A 22,807-nucleotide genomic window follows, 5' to 3' on the forward strand; every position below is an offset into this window, starting at 1 on the left:
TTGGAACTACCACATTGCTTTATTGTACATCAGGGCCCCTGGCTAGGGAGCAGGCTGGGGACTAGGTACCCCATTCTAGCGGGGCACAGCACAAAGCTCATAGGGGGATGGGGTCACCAGGAAAGCAAAGACACCATGGTGGCTGGGCCGGGGCTGTCCGGTGGGCACCGAGAAGCTGAAGTGCTGCAGCAGGGAGGTGAAGAAGAGGAAGAGCTCCATGCGGGCCAGGGGCTCCCCGAGGCATGCGCGGCGGCCTGTGGGGAGGGGAGGGGCGTCAGTGAGCCTGGCTCCTGGGTGATACCCGTGCAAGACTCCACGGAAGGGGACAGGGAGCCGGGCTCCCCACAGGCACCTGCTGAGAAAGGCAGGAAGGCCTCCGGCTTCACAAAGTGGCCCTGGGCATCCAGGAAGTGTTCGGGGTGGAAGTGGAAGGGCTTCTCCCAGACGGCCTCATCCTTCAGCACCGATGACAGGTTGGTGATGAGTGTCGTTCCCTGGGCAGGAGATGCAGGGTGAGAGTGGGGACTGGGCTCTAGGATGCTAGGACCCCTGCCACCAAACACATGGGGGACACACACTGCCTGGCACACAGCTGGACTCTGTCAACTAGTCCTGAGCCCGAGAAGCTCCACAGTACCCTCTCCGACCCCACAGCAGGGCGCAGTCACACATCTCAGAGGCACCCACACTGCCCCCTCTCCCTGCAGGCGTTGGGTCCTCCAACATTCTGGCAGGTCCTGATTTGTCTTCCCCGCTAGACGGGGGCTCTGGATGGACAGGCCAGCCCTGCCTATACTCTGGACCCCTCACCCAAGCAGGGACAGTCAGTGTGGTGGCATTGAGGACTAGGTGGCCAGGGTTCCTAGAGTGGGCCCACCTGGCAGTGGCCATGCTGGGGCTACCACCGGGGCTGATGCTGAGCTGGGGTGAGGAGGGCGCCAGGCCTACCTTAGGGATGCGGAAGCCCTGTACTTCGATGTCACGGGATGTCATATGGGTCACACCCAGGGGGACGATGTCCCCAAAGCGCTGCACCTCGTGAATCACGGCAGTGGTGTAGGGCATGTGAGCCTGGTCACCCATCTCTGGTCGCCGCACCTGCCCTATCACGTCGTCGATCTCCTGTTGGACACGGCCTGGACAGACATGCGTCCCCACAATGGGTCAGCACCCAGGGGACCAGCCCTGACACTCTCCTTCCTCCTGTGTTGGAGGAAGTTAGGCTTACAGGAGCCAGGCCACGCCTGTGCTGGAAGCCCCGGGTGTCCCAGCTAAGCCCAGGGGCCCCCACCTGTACCCTTCCTCCCTCAGTCCCTGCCTTGGGCCCCAGCTGGGCTCACGCTGCACATCCGGATGTAGGATCATGAGCAGGAGGCCCCAGGCCAGCGTGACCGAGGTGGTCACCATCCCGGCAAGGAACAGGTCAGCCACCACCATGCGCAGGTTCTCATCATTGAAGCTGCTCTCAGGGTTCCCCTTGGCCTGAGCAGGGCCGAGAGGATACTCAGGGGATAGAACGGGGTAGCCCCCAAATGACCTCCAATTCTGCACCTGTCAGCCCAGATGCGGCTCGCCGGGTGATGCACTGGCCCAACCTTTTGCCCAGCCTCCCCTCATTTCTCCTGGGACACTCAACCCACCACCCTTGCCCCTCACCGTGGCAGCCGCTCTCACCTTCTCCATCTCTGCCAGGAAGGCCTCAGTCAGGTCTCGGGGGGGCTGGGCTGGGTCCCAGGTCATCCTGTGCTCAGTTAGCAGCTCATCCAGCTGGGTCAGGAAAGCCTTTTGGAAGCGTAGGACCTTGCCAGCCAGCGCTGGGATGTGCAGGAGGACGGGGATGGCATTCAGCACCTACACCAGACAGAACGGGGTCTGAATCCCTCCTGTGCTCTGCGTTCACCTGGACCAGTCTCAGGCCCCAGCCATCTCCAGGAACACCCAGGGCCTGCCTGTCCTTACCACTGACCTCCCCAAGTCCCTCCCCAAGTGCCAGCCTCCACCCTCTCTCCTTGCCCAGAGGAGAAACCTAAAATCGAAATCTCCAACATGGACAGGGGGTACAGAGTCCTTGGCCTCTCCTGGTGCCCCCTGACCCGGGCACACCTCTCCCACGACCATGTCTGAGATGTCCCCTCCTCCTCCAGGCCCTTCTTACAGTGGGGTCTCCTGGAATGTCCTTTCCCAAACCCTTCTATGCAAATCATTCTCTTCCGAGGCCCCAGTCCAGCCCCGGCACCTCTCAGGAGCAAGCCCTGCAAAGACCCTTGCTCCGCACCTCGCGCAGGAAGCCCGACTCCTCCTTCAGTCCCTCCTGAGCTAGGTCCAGCAGCCTGAGGAAGCGAGGGTCGTCGTACTCGAAGCGGCGCTCGCAGGTGAGGGAGGCGATCACGTTGCTCACGGCTTTGTCCAGGAGGCCGTTGGGGCGAAAGGGGCGTCCTGGGGGCGGGAGATGCGGGTCAGGGGTCGCCTTCCCCGTCCCCCGCCTTCCCCGTCCCCCACCTTCCCAGTTCCCGCTTTGTGCCCTTCTGCCCATCACCCACCGGCTTCGTCGGCGAAGGCGGCACAAAGGCAGGCGGCCTCCTCGGTCACCCACTGCTCCAGCGACTTCTTGCCCAGGCCCAAGTTGCGCAAGGTGGACACGGAGAAGCGCCTCTGCTCGCGCCACGCGGGCCCGTAGCGTGCCAGGATCACCCCTGGGGGCGGGACGGACACGTGGGCGTTGCCATGAAGGCCTTGGCCCCACCCTCCGCCACCCACTCCAACCCTGGCGCTCCACAAGGTCTCCCGCAGTCCCTAGCCCGGTCCAGCTGGGCACAGGGCCCGCTGTTTGCTCACCCACATTGCTCCCCTGCCTGGGGCGGGGTTTGGCCCCACCTCGTCTCTACCCACCCTGACCACCTTTCCACTCAGGGAAGATCCCGCCCGTCCCGCCCACACTGAGCCCGCAGCATAGGCGCGGTCCCCGCCACCGCCACTTCGACGGGTCAGCCTCGCCCACCGGGCTTCTGGCGGGTCTGGGCAGTAGCCCCGCCCCCTCCCAGCCCACAGACTCGCACCTCCCCCGTGCAGGTGGTTTCCTGGCCCACTGTCCTCAGCCCACTCGCTGGCCTTTATCTCTGTTTCACGTCCAGGACCCCACGCCCTGTCGGCGCTGCTTGGGCTACGGTCACTGTCCACCCGGGGCCCACGGAAACGCGGTCTCTGTCTCCACCGCTGCTTGCCTTGGGAACGCGGCCCGAAGCCCAGGACCTGGTAGATGGGCGCAGGCGGGCGGTCGGCGGTGTCCTCGCCGCGGGTCACCATCGCCTCGCGCACGGCCGCCAGCCCATTGAGCACGACCACCGGCGTCCAGGCCAGCTGCAGGCTGAACACGTCCCCGAAGCGGCGCCGCAACTGCAGAGGGAGGGTCAGGGCCTCTTGTCAAGCCAGGATCCCCCCAGACTACAGGTCCTAGTCCTATTTGAACCTTGGACGACCCCCGGGGCTACCAGGAGTGAGCAGGTGGAAGGAGGAGACCCAGCCTCCTGATCCTGGGGCGGGGGTGGGGGTCACACCTTCTGTGATGGAGGAACTCAGTTTGGATGCGTCACCCAGGTATGACCTTGCAAGAGTCACCAAAATTGCCGAGAGGCCCCAGTTAGCATCCCATTCCCAGATGATGGTCCATGCCGGTGAGCAGTGAGGCCCGAGGACCCACAGTGCAAAAGGTTTGAACCGGGTCACTGCACCCCCTTCATCCTCGATTTCGTGATTTAAACGGCACTCAGGACCCTGACTCCTCTTCCATTCCCAAGGCCTTTCCTTCTGGTGTCAGCAGAAGCGACTTTGTGCTCCATAACATATGTTGCCCAATGGGCTTGCACGCCCACTGCCAAGTCCAGCTCCACCTCGAGGCCCTTGCCCTAGTCTTCCTTGGCCTTTGGAAAATCCAGTCCTTCATGCCATGTATAAATGCCCTTCCCCAGGAAGTCCCCCAAACCTGCTTCCCCTTCTCAGCCTGGCTTCTGGTGCAGCCTGTGGTTTCACCCACCATCCATGTTTGCTTCTGGTAGGGGAGCCTCAGCACCTCTGCCACCCTCCAGGACCTCCTCCCTCACCTGGTCGAAGCAGTATGGTGTGTTCTGGAAGTCCACATGCAGCAGGTTGCCCAGCCCGGGCAGTGGCAGGGGGCCTGGTGGGTAGCGTGCAGCCCAGCGTTGGCGCCGGTGCATCAGGTCCACCAGGAGCAGGAAGATGGCCACTATCACGGCCAGGGGCACCAGTGCTTCTAGCCCCATGGCTGCCTCACTACCAAATGGGCTCCTCTGGACACACCTGGCACCCCCACCCCACCAGGCACAGAGGACCAGGCAGGACACTCTCAGCACACCAAGTGCGTGACCCTTCCCTTATAAAGGGAGCTGATGATGGCCTTCGCCCTCTGCTGTGAGCCAGCCTGCTGTGTTGACTGTGCTGCCAGTGGCAGAGTCAGGCCAGGGCGGGTATGGGCTGCTCCAGAGGTCCTTGCCGCTGCTTCCTGCTCCAGGCCCTTACCCAGGGTAGGGTGGTAGAAAGGCCTGGTCGGAGAAGTCACCCCCTCTCTCCCCACTCCAAGCTCCCCAAGCCCGCACAGGCTTCTGGGATAACCAGGGTCTCAGCGGACCCGGCCATCCACCTCCCAGCTAGGCTCATACACCCTAATGTAGTCACAACCCCTCCTCCAGAACATGGCCTTGCCCTTTCCCTACCCCCACCTGCCCACTCCAGAGTGACCTTCAGCACCCTTATCTGTCACTGGCACTTACCTGGGGCCTTAGAGCTCCTGATGATGAGTGGCATCATGGGCCTGGTCCCTTCACTTCACCTTGCACTCTTGACATGTACAGATGCTATGCACACACCTGATGGTGCACAGATCTCTTGTCCACTCCCAGACACTTGTCCACTTGTTCACACTTGCAGGGACACGATTACACATGCAGAAAATCACCCACACAAAGACAATATTCACACATACACAGACTCACACTGACACTCAGAGCACACATTCTCTCTCCCACACACCAGTCACACACACATACAGACCCGGCACCAAGTACCCCACTTCCCAGCCATGCCCGAGGTTTCCTGGATGGGACCTCTCCTGTCCAGAGGCTGCTCCCAGTGAGCCTCAAAGCTGTCACGTGGATCCCAGCTCAGCCCACATTCTGGGCTCTGGCCGGGCCATGGCTTCTTGTTTGCAACAGGGCTGTTCCCAGAGCTCCCAGTTGGTAGCCTGAAGGCCCTTGCCCCAGCCTGTGACAGCATCCTCCAGGGCTGCCTGAGGGTCGTCATTCTCCACTGCTTTCTGGCCTCCATGTTTCTGATTAGAAATCTGGTGGAAACGTTATGGAGGATCCTTTATTTAGGATATGTTGCTTTTTTATTTTTATTTTTTCTTTAGACAGGGTCTCACTCTGTTGCCCGGGCCGGAGTGCAGTGGCAGGATCACGGCTCACTGCAATCTCAACATCAAGTGGACCTCCTGCCTCCCAAGTAGCTGGGACTACAGGCACCACTGAGCCCAAATAATTTTTTTTTTGAGACAGAGTTTTGCTCTGTCGCCCTGGTGGGAGTGCAATGATGCGATCTCGGCTCACTGCAACCTCCACCTCCAGGGTTCAAGCGATTCTCCTGCCTCAGCCTCCCAAGTAGCTGGGATTACAGGTGCCCGCCACCATGCCTGGCTGATTTTTTGTACAAGAAGTTCATAGAACATCAAGCAGATTTAACCCAAAGAAGACGACCTCAAGGCATCTGATAATTAAACTCCCAAAGGTCAAGGATAAAGAAAGGATCCTAAAAGCAGTAAGAGAAAAGAAACAAATAACATGCAGTAGAGCTCCAATACATGACATGGGGCAGCCACCTTTCCAGTGGAAACGTTACAGGCCGGGGGGAGTGGCATGACATATTTAAACTGCTGAAGGAAAAAAAACTTTTAGCCTAGAATAACATATCTGGCAAAAATGTCCTTCCAACAGGAAGGAGAAATAAAGACCTTCCCAGACAAACAAAAGCTGCGAGATTTCATCAACACCAGACCTATATCCCACAACAAATGCTAAAGGGAGTTTTTCAATCTGAAAAAAAAAGGATATTAATGAGCAAGAAGAAATCATCTAAAGGTACAAAACTCACTGGTAATAGTAAGCACACAGAAAAACAGAGTATTATAATACTGTAATTGTGGTGTCTAAACTACTCTTATTTTAATTAGACTAAATGATGAACCAATCAAAAATAATAAGTACTTTTCAAGACAGACAGTACAGTAAGACATAAAGAGGCCGGACCCGGTGGCTCACGCAGGTAATCCCAGCACTTTGTAAGGCTGAGGTGGGTGGATCACCTGAGGGCAGGAGTTCGAGACAAGCCTGGCCAACATGGTGAAACCCCATCTCTACTAAAAATACAAAAAATTTAGCTGGGCATGGTGGTGGGCGCCTGCTACCCGGGAGGCTGAGGCAGGAGAATCGGTTGAACCTGGGAAGTGGAGGTTACAGTGAGCTGAGATCGTGCCACTGCACTCTAGCCTGGGCAACAGAGCAAGACTTTATCTCAAAAACAAAAAAAGACAGAGAAACAACAAAAAGTTAAAAAGCACTAAGATGAACTTACAGTGTAGAGTTTTTATTAGTCTTCTTTTTGCTTTATGTTTGTTTACGCAATCAGTGTTGTCATCCGTTTAAAATAATGAGTTATAAGATAATATTTGCAAGCCTCACGGCAACCTCAAATCAAAAAGCACACAATAAGTGAGACTGTGTCTCAAAAAGAAAAGAAGAAAAAACACACAATGGATACACACACACAAAAAAGCAAGAAATTAAATCATACCACCAGAGAAAATCACCTTCATTAAAAGGAAAACAAGAAAAAAAAAAAAAAAAAAAAAAAAAAAAAAAGAGAAGACCACAAAACAGTGAGAAAAGAAATAACAAAATAGCAGGAGTAAGTCCCTGCTTAGCAATAATAACATTGAATGTAAATGGACTAAACTCTCCAATACAAAGACACAGAGTGGCTGAATGGATGAAAAAGCAAAGCTCAATGCTCTTTTGTCTAGAAGAAACACACTTCACCTGTAAAGATACACATAGACTGAAAATAAAGGGATGGAAAAAGATACTCCATGCCAATGGAAAACAAAAAAGAGCAGGAGTAGCAATACTTAGACAAAACAGATTTTAAAACAAAAACTGTAAGAGGAGGCCGGGTGTGGTGGCTCACGCCTGTAATTCCAGCACTTTGGGAGGCTGAGACGGGCGGATCACGAGGTCGGGAGATTGAGACTATCCTGGCTAACATGGTGAAACCCCGTCTCTACTAAAAATACAAAAAATTAGCCAGGCGTGGTGGCGGGCGCCTGTAGTCCCAGCTACTCAGGAGGCTGAGGCAGGAGAATGGCGTCAACCTGAGAGGCGAAGCTTGCAGTGAGCCAAGATCGTGCCACTGCACTCCAGCCTGGGTGACAGAGCGAGACTCCGTCTCCAAAACAAAACAAACAAACAACAACCACCAAAAAAACTGTAAGAGGAGACAAAGAAGGTCATCCAGCAACAGAATATAACAATTGTAAATACATATGCACACAACACTGGAGCACGTAAAGCAAATGTTATTAGAGCCAAAGAGAGACCTTAATGCAATAACAGCTAAAGACGTCAACACCCCACATTCAGCATTGGACGGGTGTCCCAGATGGAAACCCAATAAGAAAACATTAGACTTAATCTGCACTACAGAACAAATGGACCTACTAGATATTTATAGAACACTTCGTCTAAAGTCTGCAGAATACACATTCTTCTCCTCAGCACATGGATCATTCTCAAGGATACACCATATGTTAGGTCACAAAGCAAGTCTTAAAACATTACAAATGTTAAAATAATATCAAGCATCTTCTCTGACCACAACAGAATAAAAGTGGAAATCAACAACAACAGGAATTCTGGAAACTATACATACACGTGAAAATTAAACAGTATGGTCCGGAATGACCAGTGGTTCAATGAAGAAATTAGGAAGGAAATTTGGCTGGGCACAGTAGCTTACACCTGTAATCCCAGCACTCTGGGGGGCTGAGGCAGTCAGATGACCTGAGATAAGGAGTTCGAAAGCAGCCTGGCCAACATGGTGAAACTCCGTCTCTACAAAAAATACAAAAATTAACAAAGCATGGTGGCATGTGCCTGCAGTCCCAGCTACTAGGGAGGCTGAGATGGGAGGATTGCTTGAACCCAGGAAGTCAAGGCTGCAGTGAGCCCTGATGGCATCACTGCACTCCAGCCTCGGTGACAGAGCAAGACCCTGTCTCAAGAAAACACACACACACACACACACAGATGCTCAAACTAATATCATTTTGCTGTTAGAGCCAGGAGGGGTGGCCTGTGTAGTAAAAAGTGGGGAAGTCATTCCTTGCACAATGCAAGCCACTGGACCAAGAGTCCAAACTGACTCTTGACAGGAGGCTGGGAGATATCTGCTAAGGCCTTGGAATGTCCTGCCTGAAATAGTGTCTTTGTACATAGCTAGGGCCTTGGACCGTGCAACACAGTTTATGCCAACAATGTGATCGAGGGTGGGGCCGTCAGGCCTGTATCTGTCTGACTTCAGGAGGGGCTGGAGACTGAGTAACTGAGGTCAGCCATGCTGCGGGGGCTCAAGCCTAGGATGACCAACTCCCAACAAAAACCATGGACACCAAGGCCCAGGTGAGCTTCCGTGGCTGGCAGGGCTCTCTGCTGCCTCACTTACTGTTGGGGGAGAATTAAGCACTGCCTGTAGGAGTCCACCAGGAAAGAGAGCTGCAGCCTCGGCCTGGTCATTCTGGACTCTGGTCCCTGTGCCTTTCATCTTTGCTGACTTTAATCTGTACCCTTCTCTGTAATAAACCGTTAACAGGGAGAATAACAGCTTTTCTAGGGCTGTGAGACCTTCTAGAAATCACTGAACCTGAGGGTGGTCTGGGGGAGCACAACACAGTCTCCCACCCTAGCCAGGGAATGGGTTGATTCTTGGCATATGCCTATTCATATCCACCCCAGCCAAGACTTACGCATGGACTTTGTCACCAAGCCAGGCAGCCAGTGATGGGTCTCTGGGCGTGACGTGGGGGCAGGCTGTTTCCTGCTGAGAATCACTATGCCTGTATCTCAAGTAAAGTCAGGTGTCCAGGTAAGAGTGAATGAGGTGAGGCTGGTCTCGGTGGCTCACGCCTGTAATCCCAGCACTTTGGGAGGCTGAGGCTGGTGGTCACGTGAGGTCAGGAGTTTGAAAGCAGACTGGCCAACATGGCGAAACCCATCACTACTAAAAAGACAAAAATGAGCCGGGGGTGGTACCGGGTGCCTGTAATCCCAGCTACTCAGGAAGCTGAGGCACGAGAATCACTTGAACTCTGGAGGTGGAGGTTGCAGTGAGCTGAGATTACACCACTGCACTCCAGCCTGGGTGATAGAGTAGGCTCCATCTCAAAAAAAAAAAAAAAAAAAAAATGAATGAATGAGGTGAGGGGTGAGGGGTGAGCGCTGACATCAGGCAGGTGACTGACGACCCAACACAACCAGGACCTTGGCAGGGGCCCAGACTGGATACAGAAACCAAGTGGGAGCCACTAGACTAATTTATTGTACAACAGGGTCCCAGCTGAGGAGCAAGTTGGGGGCTTGATGCCCAACTCTAGCGGGGCACAGCACAAAGCTCATAGGGGGATGGCGTCACCAGAAAGCCGACGACACGAGAGTGGCTGGGCCGGGGCTGTCCGGTGGGCACCGAGAAGCTGAAGTGCTGCAGCAGGGAGGTGAAGAAGAGGAAGAGCTCCATGCGGGCCAGGGGCTCCCCGAGGCATGCGCGGCGGCCTGTGGGGAGGGGAGGGGCGTCAGTGAGCCTGGCTCCCGGGTGATACCCCTGCAAGACTCCACGGATGGGGACAGGGAGCCGGGCTCCCCACAGGCACCTGCTGAGAAAGGCAGGAAGGCCTCTGGCTTCACAAAGTGGCCCTGGGCATCCAGGAAGTGTTCGGGGTGGAAGTGGAAGGGCTTCTCCCAGACGGCCTCATCCTTCAGCACCGATGACAGGTTGGTGAAGAGCATCATCCCCTGGGCAGGAGATGCAGGGTGAGAGTGGGGACTGGGCTCTAGGATGCTGGGACCCCCAAGCACACAGGGGACACACACTGCCTGGCACACAGCTGGACTCTGTCAACTAGTCCTGTGCCCGAGAAGCTCCAGAGCACCCTCTCCGACCCCATGGCAGGGCGCAGTCACACCTCCTGGGGGTGCCCATGCTGCCCCCTCTCCCTATAAGTATTGGGGTCCTCCAACATTCTGGCAGGTCCTGGTCTGCCTTCCCCACTAGACTGGGGCTCTGGATGGACAGACCAGCCCTGCCTATACTCTGCACCCCACACCCAGGCTGGGACAGTCGATGTGGTGGCATTGAGGACTGGGTGGCCAGGGTTCCTAGACTGGACCCACCTGGCAGTGGCCATGCCGGGGCTATCACCAGGGGCTGGTGCTGAGCTGGGGTGAGGAGGGTGCCAGGCCTACTTTAGGGATGCGGAAGCCCTGTACTTCGATGTCACGGGATGTCATATGGGTCACACCCAGGGGGACGATGTCCCCAAAGCGCTGCACCTCGTGAATCACGGCAGTGGTGCAGGGCATGCGAGCCTGGTCATCCATCTCTGGTCACCGCACCTGCCCTATCACGTTGTCGATCTGTTGGACACGGCCTGGACAGACATGCGTCCCCACAATGGGTCAGCACCCAGGGGACCAGCCCTGACACTCTCCTGCCTCCTGTGTTGGAGGAGGTTAGGCTTACAGGAACCTGGCCAAGCCTGTGCTTGGAGTCCCGGGTGTCCCAGCTAAGCTCAGGGGCCCCCACCTGTACCCTTCCTCCCTTGCCCCCTGCACTGGGCCCCAGCTGGGCTCACGCTGCACATCCGGGTGTAGGATCATGAGCAGGAGGCCCCAGGCCAGCGTGACCGAGGTGGTCACCATCCCGGCAAGGAACAGGTCAGCCACCACCATGCACAGGTTCTCATCATTGAAGCTGCTCTCAGGGTTCCCCTTGGCCTGAGCAGGGCTGAGAGGGTACTCAGGGGACAGAGCAGGAAAGCCCCCAAATGACCTCCCATTCTGCACCTGTCAGCCCAGGTGCCACTTGCCAAGTGATCCAATGGACCCACCTTTTGCCTGCCTCATTCCTCCCGGACGCTCAACCCACCACCCCTGGTCCCCACCGTGTCAGCCGCTCTCACCTTCTCCATCTCTGCCAGGAAGGCCTCAGTCAGGTCTCCGGGTGGCTGGGCTGGGTCCCAGATCATTCTGTGCTCGGTCAGCAGCTCATCCAGCTGGGTCAGGAAAGCCTTTTGGGAGCATAGGACCTTGCCAGCCAGCCCTGGGATGCGCAGGAGGAGGGGGACAACATTCAGCATCTACAGCTGACACAGAACGGGGTCTCAATCCCTCCTGTGCTCTGCGTTCACCTGGACCAGTCTCAGGCCCCAGCTGCCTCCAGGGAAGACCCAGGGCCTGCCTGTCCCCACCACTGACCTCCCCAAGTCCCTCCCCAAGTGCCAGTCTCCACCCTCTCTCCTTGCCCTGGGCTGCCAGAGGAGAAACCTAAAAATCAAAATCTCCAATGTGGACAGGAGGAACAGGGTCCTTGGCCTTTCTTGGTGCCCCCTGACCCGGGCACACCTCTCCCACGACCGTATCTGAGATGTCTCCTCCTCCTCAAGGCCCTTCCTCTAGCAGTGAGCTCTTCTGGAATGTCCTTTCCCAAACCACTCTATGCAAACCCTGCTCCTTGGAGGTCCGGCTGCAGTCCCGGCACCTCTCAGGAGCTCGCCCTGCAGAGACCCTGCGGTCCCTCGCTCCACATCTCTCGCAGAAAGCCCAGCTCCTCCTTCAATCCCTCCTGAGCTAGGTCCAGTAGCCTGAGGAAGCGAGGGTCGTCGTACTCGAAGCGGCGCCCGCAGGTGAGGGAGGCGATCACGTTGCTCGCCGCTTTGTTCAGGAGGCCGTTGGGGCGAAAGAGGCGTCCTGGGGGCGGGAGATGCGGGTCAGGGGTCGCTTTCCCAGTCCTCCACCTTCCCAGTTCCCGCTTTGTGCCCCTCTGCCCATCACCCACTGGCTTGGTCGGCGAAGGCGGCACAGAGGCAGGCGGCCTCCTCGGTCACCCACTGCTCCAGCACTTCTTGCCCAGGCCCAAGTTGCGCAAGGTGGACACGGAGAAGCGCCTCTGCTCGCGCCACGCGTGTCCATAGCGTGCCAGGAGCACCTCTGGGAGCGGGACGGACACATGGGCGTGGTCATGGAGGCCTTGGCCCCGCCCTCCGCCGCCCACTCCAACCCTGTGCTTTTCCTGGTCTCCCGCAGTCCCTGGCCCTGTCCAGCTGGGCACAGGGCCTGCTCTTTGCTCACTCACCTTGCTTGGGTCTTGGCCCCACCTTGGCTCTTCCGACCCTGACTGCCTTTCCACTCAGGGAAGATCCCGCCCGTCCCGCCCCGCCCCGCCCCGCCCCGCCCATACTGAGCCCACAGCAGAGTCCATCCCGGCTTCTAGACACCCGCTTCCAGCTGGGAAAGGCGCCAGCTCCGCCCACCCGGTTCCTGGTGGGTCTCGGCAGTTGCCCCGCCCACTCACAAGCCCCTCCTCCTCCCGCCCACAGACTCGCACCTCCCCAGTGGAAGTGGTTTCCTGGCTCGCTGTCCCCAACCCACTCGCTGGCCTTTCTGTGTGTCCCAAGTCCACAACCCCGCGCCCTCTCAGCCCAGCTTGTGCTACGGTCACCGCCCACCCAGGACCCACGGAAACGCAGTCTCTGTCCCCCACCGCCGCTTGCCTTGGGAGCGCGGCCCGACGCCCAGGACCTGGTAGATGGGCGCAGGCGGGCGGTCGGCGGTGTCCTCGCCGCAGGTCACCAGCGCCTCACGCACGGCCGCCAGCCCATTGAGCACGACCACCGGCGTCCAGGCCAGCTGCAGGCTGAACACGTCCCCAAAGCGGTGCTGCAGCTGTAGAGGGAGGGTCAGGGCCTCCGTTGGGTCAGGGCCTCCGTCAGGCCAGGGTCCCCCCAGACTGCAGGTCCTAGTCCTATTTGAACCTTGGACGACCCTCGGGGCTACCAGGAGTGAGCAGGTGGAAGGAGGAGACCCAGCCTCCTGATCCTGGGGCGGGGGTGGGGTCACACCTTCTGTGATGGAGGAACTCAGTTTGGATGCGTCACCCAGGTATGACCTTGCAAGAGTCACCAAAATTGCCGAGAGGCCCCAGTTAGCATCCCATTCCCAGATGATGGTCCATGCCGGTGAGCAGTGAGGCCTGAGGACCCACAGTGCAAAAGGTTTGAACCGGGTCCACTATATCCCTTCATCCTTGATTTCTAACTTACTCATTTATTTAGACCATGTCTGGCTCTGTCACCCAGGCTGGAGCGCAATGGCACGATCTTGGCTCACTGCAACCTCCACCTCCCGGGTTCAAGCAATTCTCCTGCCTCAGCCTCCCATGTAGCTGGGATTACAGGTGCCCACCACCGCGCCCCGCTAATTTTTGTATTTTTAGTAGAGGCAGGGTTTCACCATGTTGGCCAGGCTGGTCTCGAACTCCTGACCTTGTGATCCCCCCACCTTGGTCTCCCAAGATGCTGGGATTACAGGTGTGAGCCACCGTGCCCAGCCGTTGATTTTTTTTTTCTTTTTTTTTTTTTTTTGAGACGGAGTCTCGCTCTGTCGCCCAGACTGGAGTGTAATGGCGTGTTCTCAGCTCACTTCAAGCTCTGCCTCATGGGTTCATGCCATTCTCCTGCCTCAGCCTCCCAAGTAGCTGGGACTACAGGTGCCCACCACCTCGCCTGGCTAATTGGTTTGTATTTTTAGTAGAGACGGGTTTCATCGTGTTAGCCAGGATGGTCTCGATCTCCTAACCTCATGATCCGCCCGCCTTAGCCTCCCAAAGTGCCGGGATTACAGGCGTGAGCCACCGCGCCCGGCCTGATTTCTTATTCGTTTATTTAGACATTGTCTGGCTGTGTCACCGAGGTTGCAAGGCAATGGCACAATCTCCACTCACTACAACCTCTGCCTCCTAGGTTCAAGCAATTCTCCTGCCTCAGCCTCCCAAGTAGCTGGGATTACAGGCATGCACCACTGTGCCCAGCTCATTTTTTGTATGTTTAGTAGAGACGGGTTTTTGCCATGTTGGCCAGACTCATCTGGAACCCCTGACCTCAGGTGATCCGCCCACCTTGGCTTCCTTAAGTGCTGGGATTATAGGCGTGAGCCACCACGCACAGCCTGATTTCCTGATTTAAACGGCACACAGGACCCTGACTCGTCTTCCATTCCCAAGGCCTTTCCTTCTGGTGTCAGCAGAAGGGACTTTGTGCTCCTAACATATGCTGCCCAATGGGCTTGCACGCCCACTGCCAAGTCCAGCTCCACCTCCAGGCCCTTGCCCTACTCTTCCTTGGCCTTTGGAAAATCCCATCTTTCATGCCATGCATAAATGCCCTTCCCCAAGAAGTCCCTGAAATCTGCTTCCCCTTCTCAGCCTGGCTTCTGGTCCAGACTGTGGCTCCACCCACCACCCATGTTTGCTGGTGGTGGGGGATCCTCAGGACCTCCCCTCACCTGGTTGAAGGTGTATATGTTCTGGAAGTCCACATGCAGCAAGTTGCCCAGCCCGGGCAGTGGCAGGGGGCCTGGCGGGTAGCGTGCAGTCCAGCGTTGGTGCCGGTGCATCAGGTCCACCAGGAGCAGGAAGATGGCCACTGTCACTGCCAGGGGCACCAGTGCATCCAGCCCCATGGCTGCCTCACTGCCCATTGGGCTCCTCTGGACACACCTGGCACCTCCACCCCACCAGGCACAGAGGACCAGGCAGGACACTCTCAGCACACCCAGTGCATGACCGTTCCCTTATAAAGGGAGCTGATGATGGCCTTTGCCTTCTGCTGTGAGCCAACCTGCTGTGTTGACTGTGCTGCCAGTGGGTGCAGGGTCAGGCCAGGGCGGGTATGGGCTGCTGCAGAGGTCCTTGCCCCTGCTCGCTCTAGTTGCCTACCCAGATTAGGGTGGTGGGCGAGAGGTGGCCTGGCATGGGAGCTCCACCCAAGTTGGAGGTATGGATTGTACTGGGTGCTGAGCTGTGTACTGGGAGCATGGTGGTAAGGCTGTGAGTCAATGCCCCAACGTAATGATGACCACGGGGAGTAGGAAGGTAACATAGCTGATATGACAAGCCAGGAGTGCCATGAGGGTCCATGGGGACGTTGTCCCAGGCTGGAACAGGACTTTCTGGGAAGGATTCATGGAGAACTTTGTCTAGCTGACTGAGGGGCTGCCTAGCACTGTAGGCCACGGCACTGGCAGTGGGACCAACCCACCCCTGGAATTTCCTGTGCAGGTGGCCTGAGGGGCAGCAGGCGGCCAGCAGCTGGAGCCTGGGTCTTTTCAGGTCTGGATGAAGACTGGATCTGGGGAACAAAAGGCAGGGAGAACAGTTTATTTAAAATTTAAAATATATATATATATTTTTAGAGACAAGATCTTGCTCTGTTGCCCAGGCTGGAGTGTAGAGCTGTGATCATAGCTCACTCAAACTCCTGTGCTCAATCAAGAGATCCTATTTTAGTGTCCCGAGTAGCTGGAACTACAGGTGCACATCATTACGCTCGGCTAATTTTTTTGTTGAGATGGGTTCTCACTATGTTGCCCACGCTGGTCTTGAACTCCTGACTTCAAGTGATCCTCCTGCCTTGGCCTCCCAAAGTGTTGGAAATAGAGGCATGAGCCACCTGGCCCAACAGAAGTTTTGAAGCCACTCAACTGACAAAGAGAGCAAGACCCATGCCTATCTGGGGACTTCTCAGATCTGGCTTGTGGTCTCCCAAACTGGCCTCAGCTGAATGAATGTTCCTGTCCTACGTGGCAGCACCGTTCTACCTGGGACTGTGAGAGAATCAAGGTGCAGGGACAGCAGGATGGTCTGGGTGCTTGTTACATGGTGGCCCTTTATACATTACCTGTATGCACTCTTGGCCTTTTGAGGTGTCAGGCCCTCCCCAAGCAGTCATCATGAATCATGATGGGGGTGTGAAGGGCAGGGACAGGCATGCCTGCAATGTGGGCAGTGTCCTCTCGAGTGCCCTCCTTACCAGCCAGAGGCCTGTAATACAAGATATGGCAGCATGAGGAAAACATTCAATAACAATGCCTGTGGCCTCTTCCAATCATTGTGCACCTGTGGCTCCCACTGATCGGGCACTTATGTGCCAGAAACTGCTGGTCAGACTGTGTGTGCTCCAGCTCATTAATCCTCCCACAGCCCCCTAAGGAGGTGGTTTTATGGTCCCCAAGGCACAGAGACTGAGGCTCAGAGATCACATAACAAGGTTCAAGTCACACAGTGGTGTTAGGAGTCCACATCCAATGTGTATGCTGAGCTACTATTCTATACTGTTTGGACATTACATTCTATTAATGGTCAGTATAGATGTTTCTGGGATTTATTATTTTTAGGAAACAGATCCAACCTGCCTTCCCTGAACAGTGGTACTGCTGTGTCATGGTAAAAAGTGCACTGTGCCCTGGCAGGCCCTATGGACGTTGCCAAGTGAGATGGTGTGAAAATATGTCAGCAAGTGGTAGACTAGGAAACTCCGGGCTCTCGTTCTCCTAGAGAGCTCAACGTTAAAGCTATAGGAGACCAAAACATCGTGAGAATTCTAGAAACTAGTTAGGATGCTGCAATGCCAGCTAGTGCAGAGCCAGGGAGGGACTGCACTGGGAAGGGTAGTAAAGTTGGAGCATTTTGCTTGTTCTTGCCCTTCCCCCTGCCAGGCACAGCAATGCTACTGGGAGAGACCCTCCAATTCCCAGCTCCTCCCATGGGACGGGTTTCTGCTGGGTCCGACTCAAGAGTGCTGAGTGGTGGGGTCTGTCTGCCCTCAGAGCAGCACCTCTGAGTTTCCACAGCTGCAAGGGGACGGGGTTATGGGCAGTGGAATAGTTGTGTCTGGGTATCCTGGAGGGGATTGGTGCCAGGACCCCCAGTAAATACCAAAATCCAAGGATGCTCAGGTTCCTTATGTAAAATGGCATAGTATACCTATGCAAATGCTCCTGTATACTTTAAATCATCTCTAGATTATTTATAATGCCTAATACAGTGTAAATGCTACATAAATAGTTGCTATACTGTACTGCTCTTATTTGTATTTTTAGTTGTTATACTTTCTCAAGTTATCTTTGATGTGTGGTTGAATTTGTGGATGCGGAGCCCGTGGGTATCGAGGGCTGCTTGTACCCTAGAAACAGAAATGGAAAGCTCCAGGGGCAGGGCCAGCCTGCATGGGGGCAGTTTAATGGGTAAAGCTTCAGTTTTATAAAATGAAAAATTCTGGAGATTGGTTGCACAACAATCTGAACACATTTCCCACTAAACTGTACTGTGACTGTTATGATGGTACATTTTTTTAACCACAATTTAAAAACTTTATAAGTATTAAAAAAATAAATGGCTATATACACACCTATTAGAATGGCTTAAATCCAGAACACTGACAACACCAAATGCTGGCAAGGATGTGGAGCATCAGGAACTCTCATTCATTGCTGGTGGGAGTACAAAATGGTACAGACACTTTGGAAGAAAGTTTGGCAATTTCTTTTCCTTTTTTCAATTTTTTTTTTTTTTTTTGAGACAGAGTCTCACTCACTCTGTCACCCAGGCTAGGAGTGCAGTGGCACGATGATCTCAGCTCACTGGAACCTTTGCCTCCTGCGTTCAAGCAATCCTCCCACCTCAGCCTCCCGTTTAGCTGGGACTGCAGGCGTGAGCCACCATGCCTGGCTGATTTTTGTATTTTTAGTAGAGACAGGGTTTCACCATGTTGGCCAGGCTGGTCTCAAACTCCTGACCTCAGGTGATCCAGACAGTTTGGCAATTTCTTACAAAACTAGACTTACTCTTACCATACAATCCACCAATCGTGCTTCCTGTACTTACCCAAAGGAGTTGAGACCTTATGTCCACACAAAAACCTGCAAAGGGATGTTTACAGCAGCTTCATCTGTAATTGTCAAAACTTGAAAGCAACCAAGACGTTCTTCAGCAGGTGAATGGATAAACTGTGGTACAGCCAGACAATGGAATTATTTATCACTAAAAAGAAACAAGCTATCAAGTCATGAAAAGACACGGTTGAACCTTAAATGCACATTACTAAGTGAATGAGGCCAATCTAAAAAAGGCTACCTACTATCTAATCTCAACTATATGATACTTTGGAAAAGGCAAAACTTTGGAGACAGTAAAAGGCTCAGTGGTGAGGGACTGGGGCTAAGGAGGAATGAACAGTGGGACACGGAGGATCCCTGGAGCAGTGAAACTACTCTGGATCATGGTGCGTCCTCGTCTTTTTGAGACAGGATTTTGCTGTCACCCAGGCTGAAGTGTGGTGGCACGATCACGACTCACTGTAGCCTCGACCTCCTGGGCTCAAGTGATCCTCCCATCTCAGCCTCCCAAGTAGCTGAGACTACAGGCATGCACCATCATGCCTGGCTAATTTTTGTATTTTTATGTAGAGATGGGGTTTCGCCATGTTGCCCAGGCTGTTCTCGAACTCAAGCGATACGCCCACCTGAGCCTCCCAAAATGCTGGGATTATAGGCGAGAGCCACCACGCCCTGCCAGATCCAGGTCTTTATACATTTGTCAAAGGCCATAAAATGTACACCACCGGGAGTGGCCCCTAGTATAAACTATGGACTTTGGGTGAAAACAGTATGCCAACTCTGGTTGGGATGTTGATAGAGGGAAAGGTATGCATACGGGGGGAAGGGGTTATATGGGAACTGTCTGTACCGTCAGCTTAATCCTGCTGTGAACATAAAACTACTTTAAAAAAATCAATTAAGACAAACACTAAAGGAACTAAAAGGCACTTGAGCAGTTGAGGCGAACTGCAGAAGCCAGAAACTGGAGTCAGGAGGCATGCGTGTATCACTGCCACTCCCCAGTGAAGGTCATTACTGAAGCCAATTTAAGGAAAGACCTAGAACAATCACAAGTGCTCCACTCAAGCAAATCAAAAGGGGACGAAAGAATAAAAGACAAAATGACAAACATTTGCTGTCAGGAAAATATTTTCCAAGTTTTGTGGTTTAGCCCTTGACACCTGAAGTCTATCCATTTCATTTTAACTGTATTAATGCCAAGTCAAGACCAGAATGAGACAACAACTAGCTCAAAAAAGCCATCATTTCTATGCAGGTCCTGTTCAGTTGCCTAAGCTTGGTCCTACGGCCGGCACGGCGCACCCACCCACACCTCCATCCTGGCGGAGTGAAATGAGAAATGGACTGCTTGATGTAGCCATTAAAATACAATTAATCTGCCATTTCTGCTGCCCCAAATTGATGAACACAGAACTCATTTATAATTGCTTATTTCTGCTTCACAATATTCCTTCCAGTATTTCTATTCTCTAAAAAAGTCCATTAACATTCCATTATTTTTTTATAACCCTTAATGTTGATTGGAAATATGTCTTCATATCAACTTGAGTAAATCTGACTGTCCCCATACACTGGCCACACTCCACCTGCCCAGAGGAGTGGCAGAACCCCCCTAAATTTTGTTTGCTTCCCGGCTGCGTGGCCATCGAGAGGCCAGGAATGGGACAGACAGGTTCTGATCATGGCCTCCTCTGGAGAACCAGAGCTACCCCCTTTGGGGGTTAGAATGGGAGAAGGAAGAGACGCATTCACTTTAAGGTAAACAGAAGAGGAAACAAGGTTAAAATGAAGTTTATTATTTTTTTGATTTTTTGATTTTTTTTGTTTTTTTGTTTTTTTAAATAAAACTGTTTGTGAAACAGCTATTTTATCCCCATGGCAGAGTGACCCCTGAAAGATGCACTAACCCCTTCTTAAGGCCATAACAAGATTTTTTTGTACTTTTTTCTTTTTTTAAAACTCAGATATTTAAAAATTATACAATTTACAAAACAAAACAACACAACATAAAGAATCACGTAGCATGGGGCTGCCTATCTGACAGGTCCTCTTTTCCTTTATAAAAATGAAAGCAAAAAGAAAAAGGGGTTAAATGGGTGTTCCTGGTCAGCTTAACCCACTCTGATCACAGCGACAGTCCCTCCCCGTCCCTGCCTACAGCTCACACTGCCAGCTCTGGCAACACAGGCCTGGGCCTCCTCCCATCCCCACGGGTCCCTGTGGGTCAGGGCACAGCTGCCTGGAATGTGCTGAGGACACGGGGCCCCAGAGGAGGGTCATCCCTTGATTTTGCTGCTGCTGTGTACACTTGATGGGGTCCTTGAGGTCCTCACCAGCCACAGTGACCCAGGACACAGCTATGACCTCAGGCATCTGCCAATTTCACCCCCCAAAAGAAAAAATTAAAAAAAAAAAAAAACCATAAATAAATAGTGTTTCTGGAAATGAAAAAAAAATTTATTTTTGTGTTTAAACATCATTCCCCTACTCTTGAAAACATGGACCATCCCTATATTTCCCCCTCCCCCAAAACCTTCCCACTTTGAGACAAATTAATGACAAAAGGATGGTTCTGCTGTGGTTTGCTTTTTCAATCCTGGGTCTAGTGTTTTCTGAACTGGTGTGAGACAGGCTAAAGATCAACGCCACACACACACCCCGTCCTTCATGAGATGAGGGTTTGTTCAGTTCAATCTCACATTTAAATTTCACTTGTCATCGGAACAAATTTGGAGATCTTTAACTAGATAATTTTAAAACAGAATCAAAAGGGATAGCGCACCTTTCATTTAAACAAAGTCTTTCCAGACTAAAAATAGATTTATATATATATATTTTTTATCCCTCCCTTTTAATTCCCCCCACCCTTTCCCCATCATCCCACCCCTCCCCCCTCCCCCCACATTGTCACTATGGAGATTGTGTCCATGGAAACAGCCATTCCAACGTCTTGGGTCTTTCTTTCCTGTGGTGTCACTGGTTTGAGTGTGATGTGAGAACTTAAGGAAGTGCTGGCATGGGCAGGCACGCGGGCGGGGCGGGGCAGGGCAGGGTGTGGCTGCACGGTAGGACGATTTCCATTCCATCACGAGTGTCCACCACCTTCTCATCTCCACAGTCTCACCTGGAAGACAAGGGACAGACAGTGAAGGCCAGGAGCCTCCACAGGGTCCACCACCAACAGCCGCTGTTCCGTGGTACCCCTGGGAGCTTTCAGCAGGGAGCCTGCACTCACACCCCTCTGCAGATGTGCTGCTGATATGGGACACACCCGAGACCAATGCCAGGGCCACTGTGTGGCTCTGGATCTGGAATGTGATTAAAGGCAGCAATGACCTAGTGGGGGTGCTGGGGTCGGACTCTGAGGGCTCCTCAGGGCATGTCTGCCTTCCTAGTGCATAAAGGAACCAGGACAGCAGAGAACTCCCTGACCTCAGGGCAGGCCCCACTTGTGGGGCAGCTGGTGGGGTTTTGCCAGTGTCAGGACCCCAGTTGTGACTGAAACCTACAGTACCTGGTCAATCTGTGGAAGAAACTTCTCGAAGTCCAGCCTTTTAGGACAGTTTCACAGCTGCCTCTAGTCGACACAGCTAGTTGTTTGTTTTTGAGACAAGACATCGCTCTGTCGCCTTGGCTCCCTGCAGCCTTGACCTCCTGGGCTCAAGCAATCCTCCCACCTCAGCCTTCCAAGTAGCTGGGACTACAGGTACACGCCACCATGCTTGGCTAATGACAGTCTTTTTTTTTTTTTTTTTTTTTTTTTGAGACAGTCTTGCTCTATTGCCCAGACTGGAGTGTAGTGGTGTGATCTTGGCTCACTGCAGCCTCTGCCCCCTGGGTTCAAGTGATTCTTGTGCCTCAGCCTCCCAAATAGCTGGGATCACAGGTGCATGCCACCACACCCGGCTAATTTTTGTATTTTTAGGAGAGATGTGGTTTTGCCATGTTAGGCTGGTCTTGAACTCCTGGCCTCAGCTGATTTGCCCACCTCGGCCTCCCAAAGTGTTGGGATTACAGGCGTGAGCCACTACACCTGGCCCACAGTCAGTTCTTCATGCTTAAAAAGAACACTCTTCCCATGGCCTCTAACAGGGAGGGCAGGTTTTCTGAGGCTCAGACAGAGCTGGACTATGTTAATCCTTTCGACCTCTCAGGAGCCTGAGACCCCTAGGTCCCCCATCACCAGGCTGGAGGGCTTCTCTCCTCTTCCAGCCCACGTGCAGAAGGGGATTCTGATGGCCCACGTAGGACAGATGGATTGTACCAAAGGTCCCTGTGGAATGCTTCATGGGCCATCTGATGTGGAAAGGTCTCAAAGACAAACAGCAGTTTCCTAGGAATCAGTCCAGTAAAATTTCACCAGAAGCCAGAAGTGGTGGCAGCCTTGCCCCTCCTTCACCTGCTATCTGCCAATCACTGTGCTTAAGACTGTCACTGGGGCTCACCTAACTGCTTCCTCAAGACCAATTTGGTGCCCTCCCCTGACAAACCCCAAGAACCCAAGTGTCACCAGCCCTTTCTGCTTCCATAAAGTTCACACACGCAGAACTGCTAAGGCGGCTGGGGCCTGCGGGAGCTAAGATTGAGCTGTTCCCAAGCACGTACATGCACATGCTCTTGCACAAGGAGGTTCCTGACTACTTGGCAGAAAACACCAATAAGCAGGAACACACACAGAGGCCATGGCACAACATCACCACAGACAAGTAAAAGCAAGCCCTGGGAATGCAGGCCAGCAGTTG

The 22,807-nt window shown here is 53.8% G+C and overlaps 2 protein-coding genes, 1 long non-coding RNA gene and 1 pseudogene across 11 annotated transcripts in view; all 4 read right to left on the minus strand.

Moving 5' to 3' along the window:
- LOC112206755 (cytochrome P450 2D6) lies at positions 1-4,373 on the minus strand. 3 transcript variants are annotated; one of them, XM_024352841.3, is made up of 9 exons: positions 4,098-4,373; positions 3,222-3,393; positions 2,541-2,693; positions 2,276-2,436; positions 1,675-1,851; positions 1,341-1,482; positions 949-1,136; positions 353-494; positions 1-254 (listed from the first exon to the last, which is right to left on the minus strand). In XM_024352841.3, the coding sequence occupies exons 1-9, from the start codon at positions 4,275-4,277 to the stop codon at positions 76-78; spliced, it is 1,494 nt and encodes a 497-aa protein (XP_024208609.1). In that variant the 5' UTR covers positions 4,278-4,373; the 3' UTR covers positions 1-75. The 3 variants fall into 3 exon arrangements, with proteins under 3 accessions (XP_024208609.1, XP_054531550.1, XP_063664032.1); XM_054675575.2 differs by having other exon boundaries at positions 3,057-3,393; XM_063807962.1 differs by lacking the exon at positions 4,098-4,373 and adding an exon at positions 3,555-3,687 and having other exon boundaries at positions 3,057-3,393.
- A 66-nt stretch (positions 4,374-4,439) lies between these two features.
- Positions 4,440-9,502, minus strand: LOC134809698 (uncharacterized). The gene is made up of 3 exons (XR_010156053.1): positions 9,086-9,502; positions 4,785-5,353; positions 4,440-4,528 (listed from the first exon to the last, which is right to left on the minus strand). It is a non-coding gene; the product is annotated as an uncharacterized LOC134809698 (long non-coding RNA).
- A 132-nt stretch (positions 9,503-9,634) lies between these two features.
- On the minus strand, positions 9,635-18,173 carry LOC470229 (cytochrome P450 2D6-like; annotated as a pseudogene).
- Positions 18,174-19,840: 1,667 nt separating this feature from the next.
- TCF20 (transcription factor 20) overlaps positions 19,841-22,807 on the minus strand; it is a 184,460-nt gene continuing 181,493 nt past the window's right edge. For 5 of the 7 annotated variants that reach the window (XM_063807958.1, XM_063807961.1, XM_063807959.1 and 2 more), the window contains exon 6: positions 21,054-21,189. Coding sequence is in view for 2 of the 7 variants with exons in the window: in XM_063807960.1 (XP_063664030.1) it covers positions 21,172-21,189 (18 nt within the window). In the remaining 5 variants the exon portion in view is untranslated. Of the gene's footprint in view, positions 21,190-22,807 lie in introns of all 7 variants that reach the window. The other 2 variants (XM_063807960.1, XM_001170780.7) reach the window with 1 other exon arrangement.

Source organism: Pan troglodytes, chromosome 23 (assembly GCF_028858775.2).
Source record: "Pan troglodytes isolate AG18354 chromosome 23, NHGRI_mPanTro3-v2.0_pri, whole genome shotgun sequence".
Lineage (NCBI taxonomy): Eukaryota > Metazoa > Chordata > Mammalia > Primates > Hominidae > Pan > Pan troglodytes.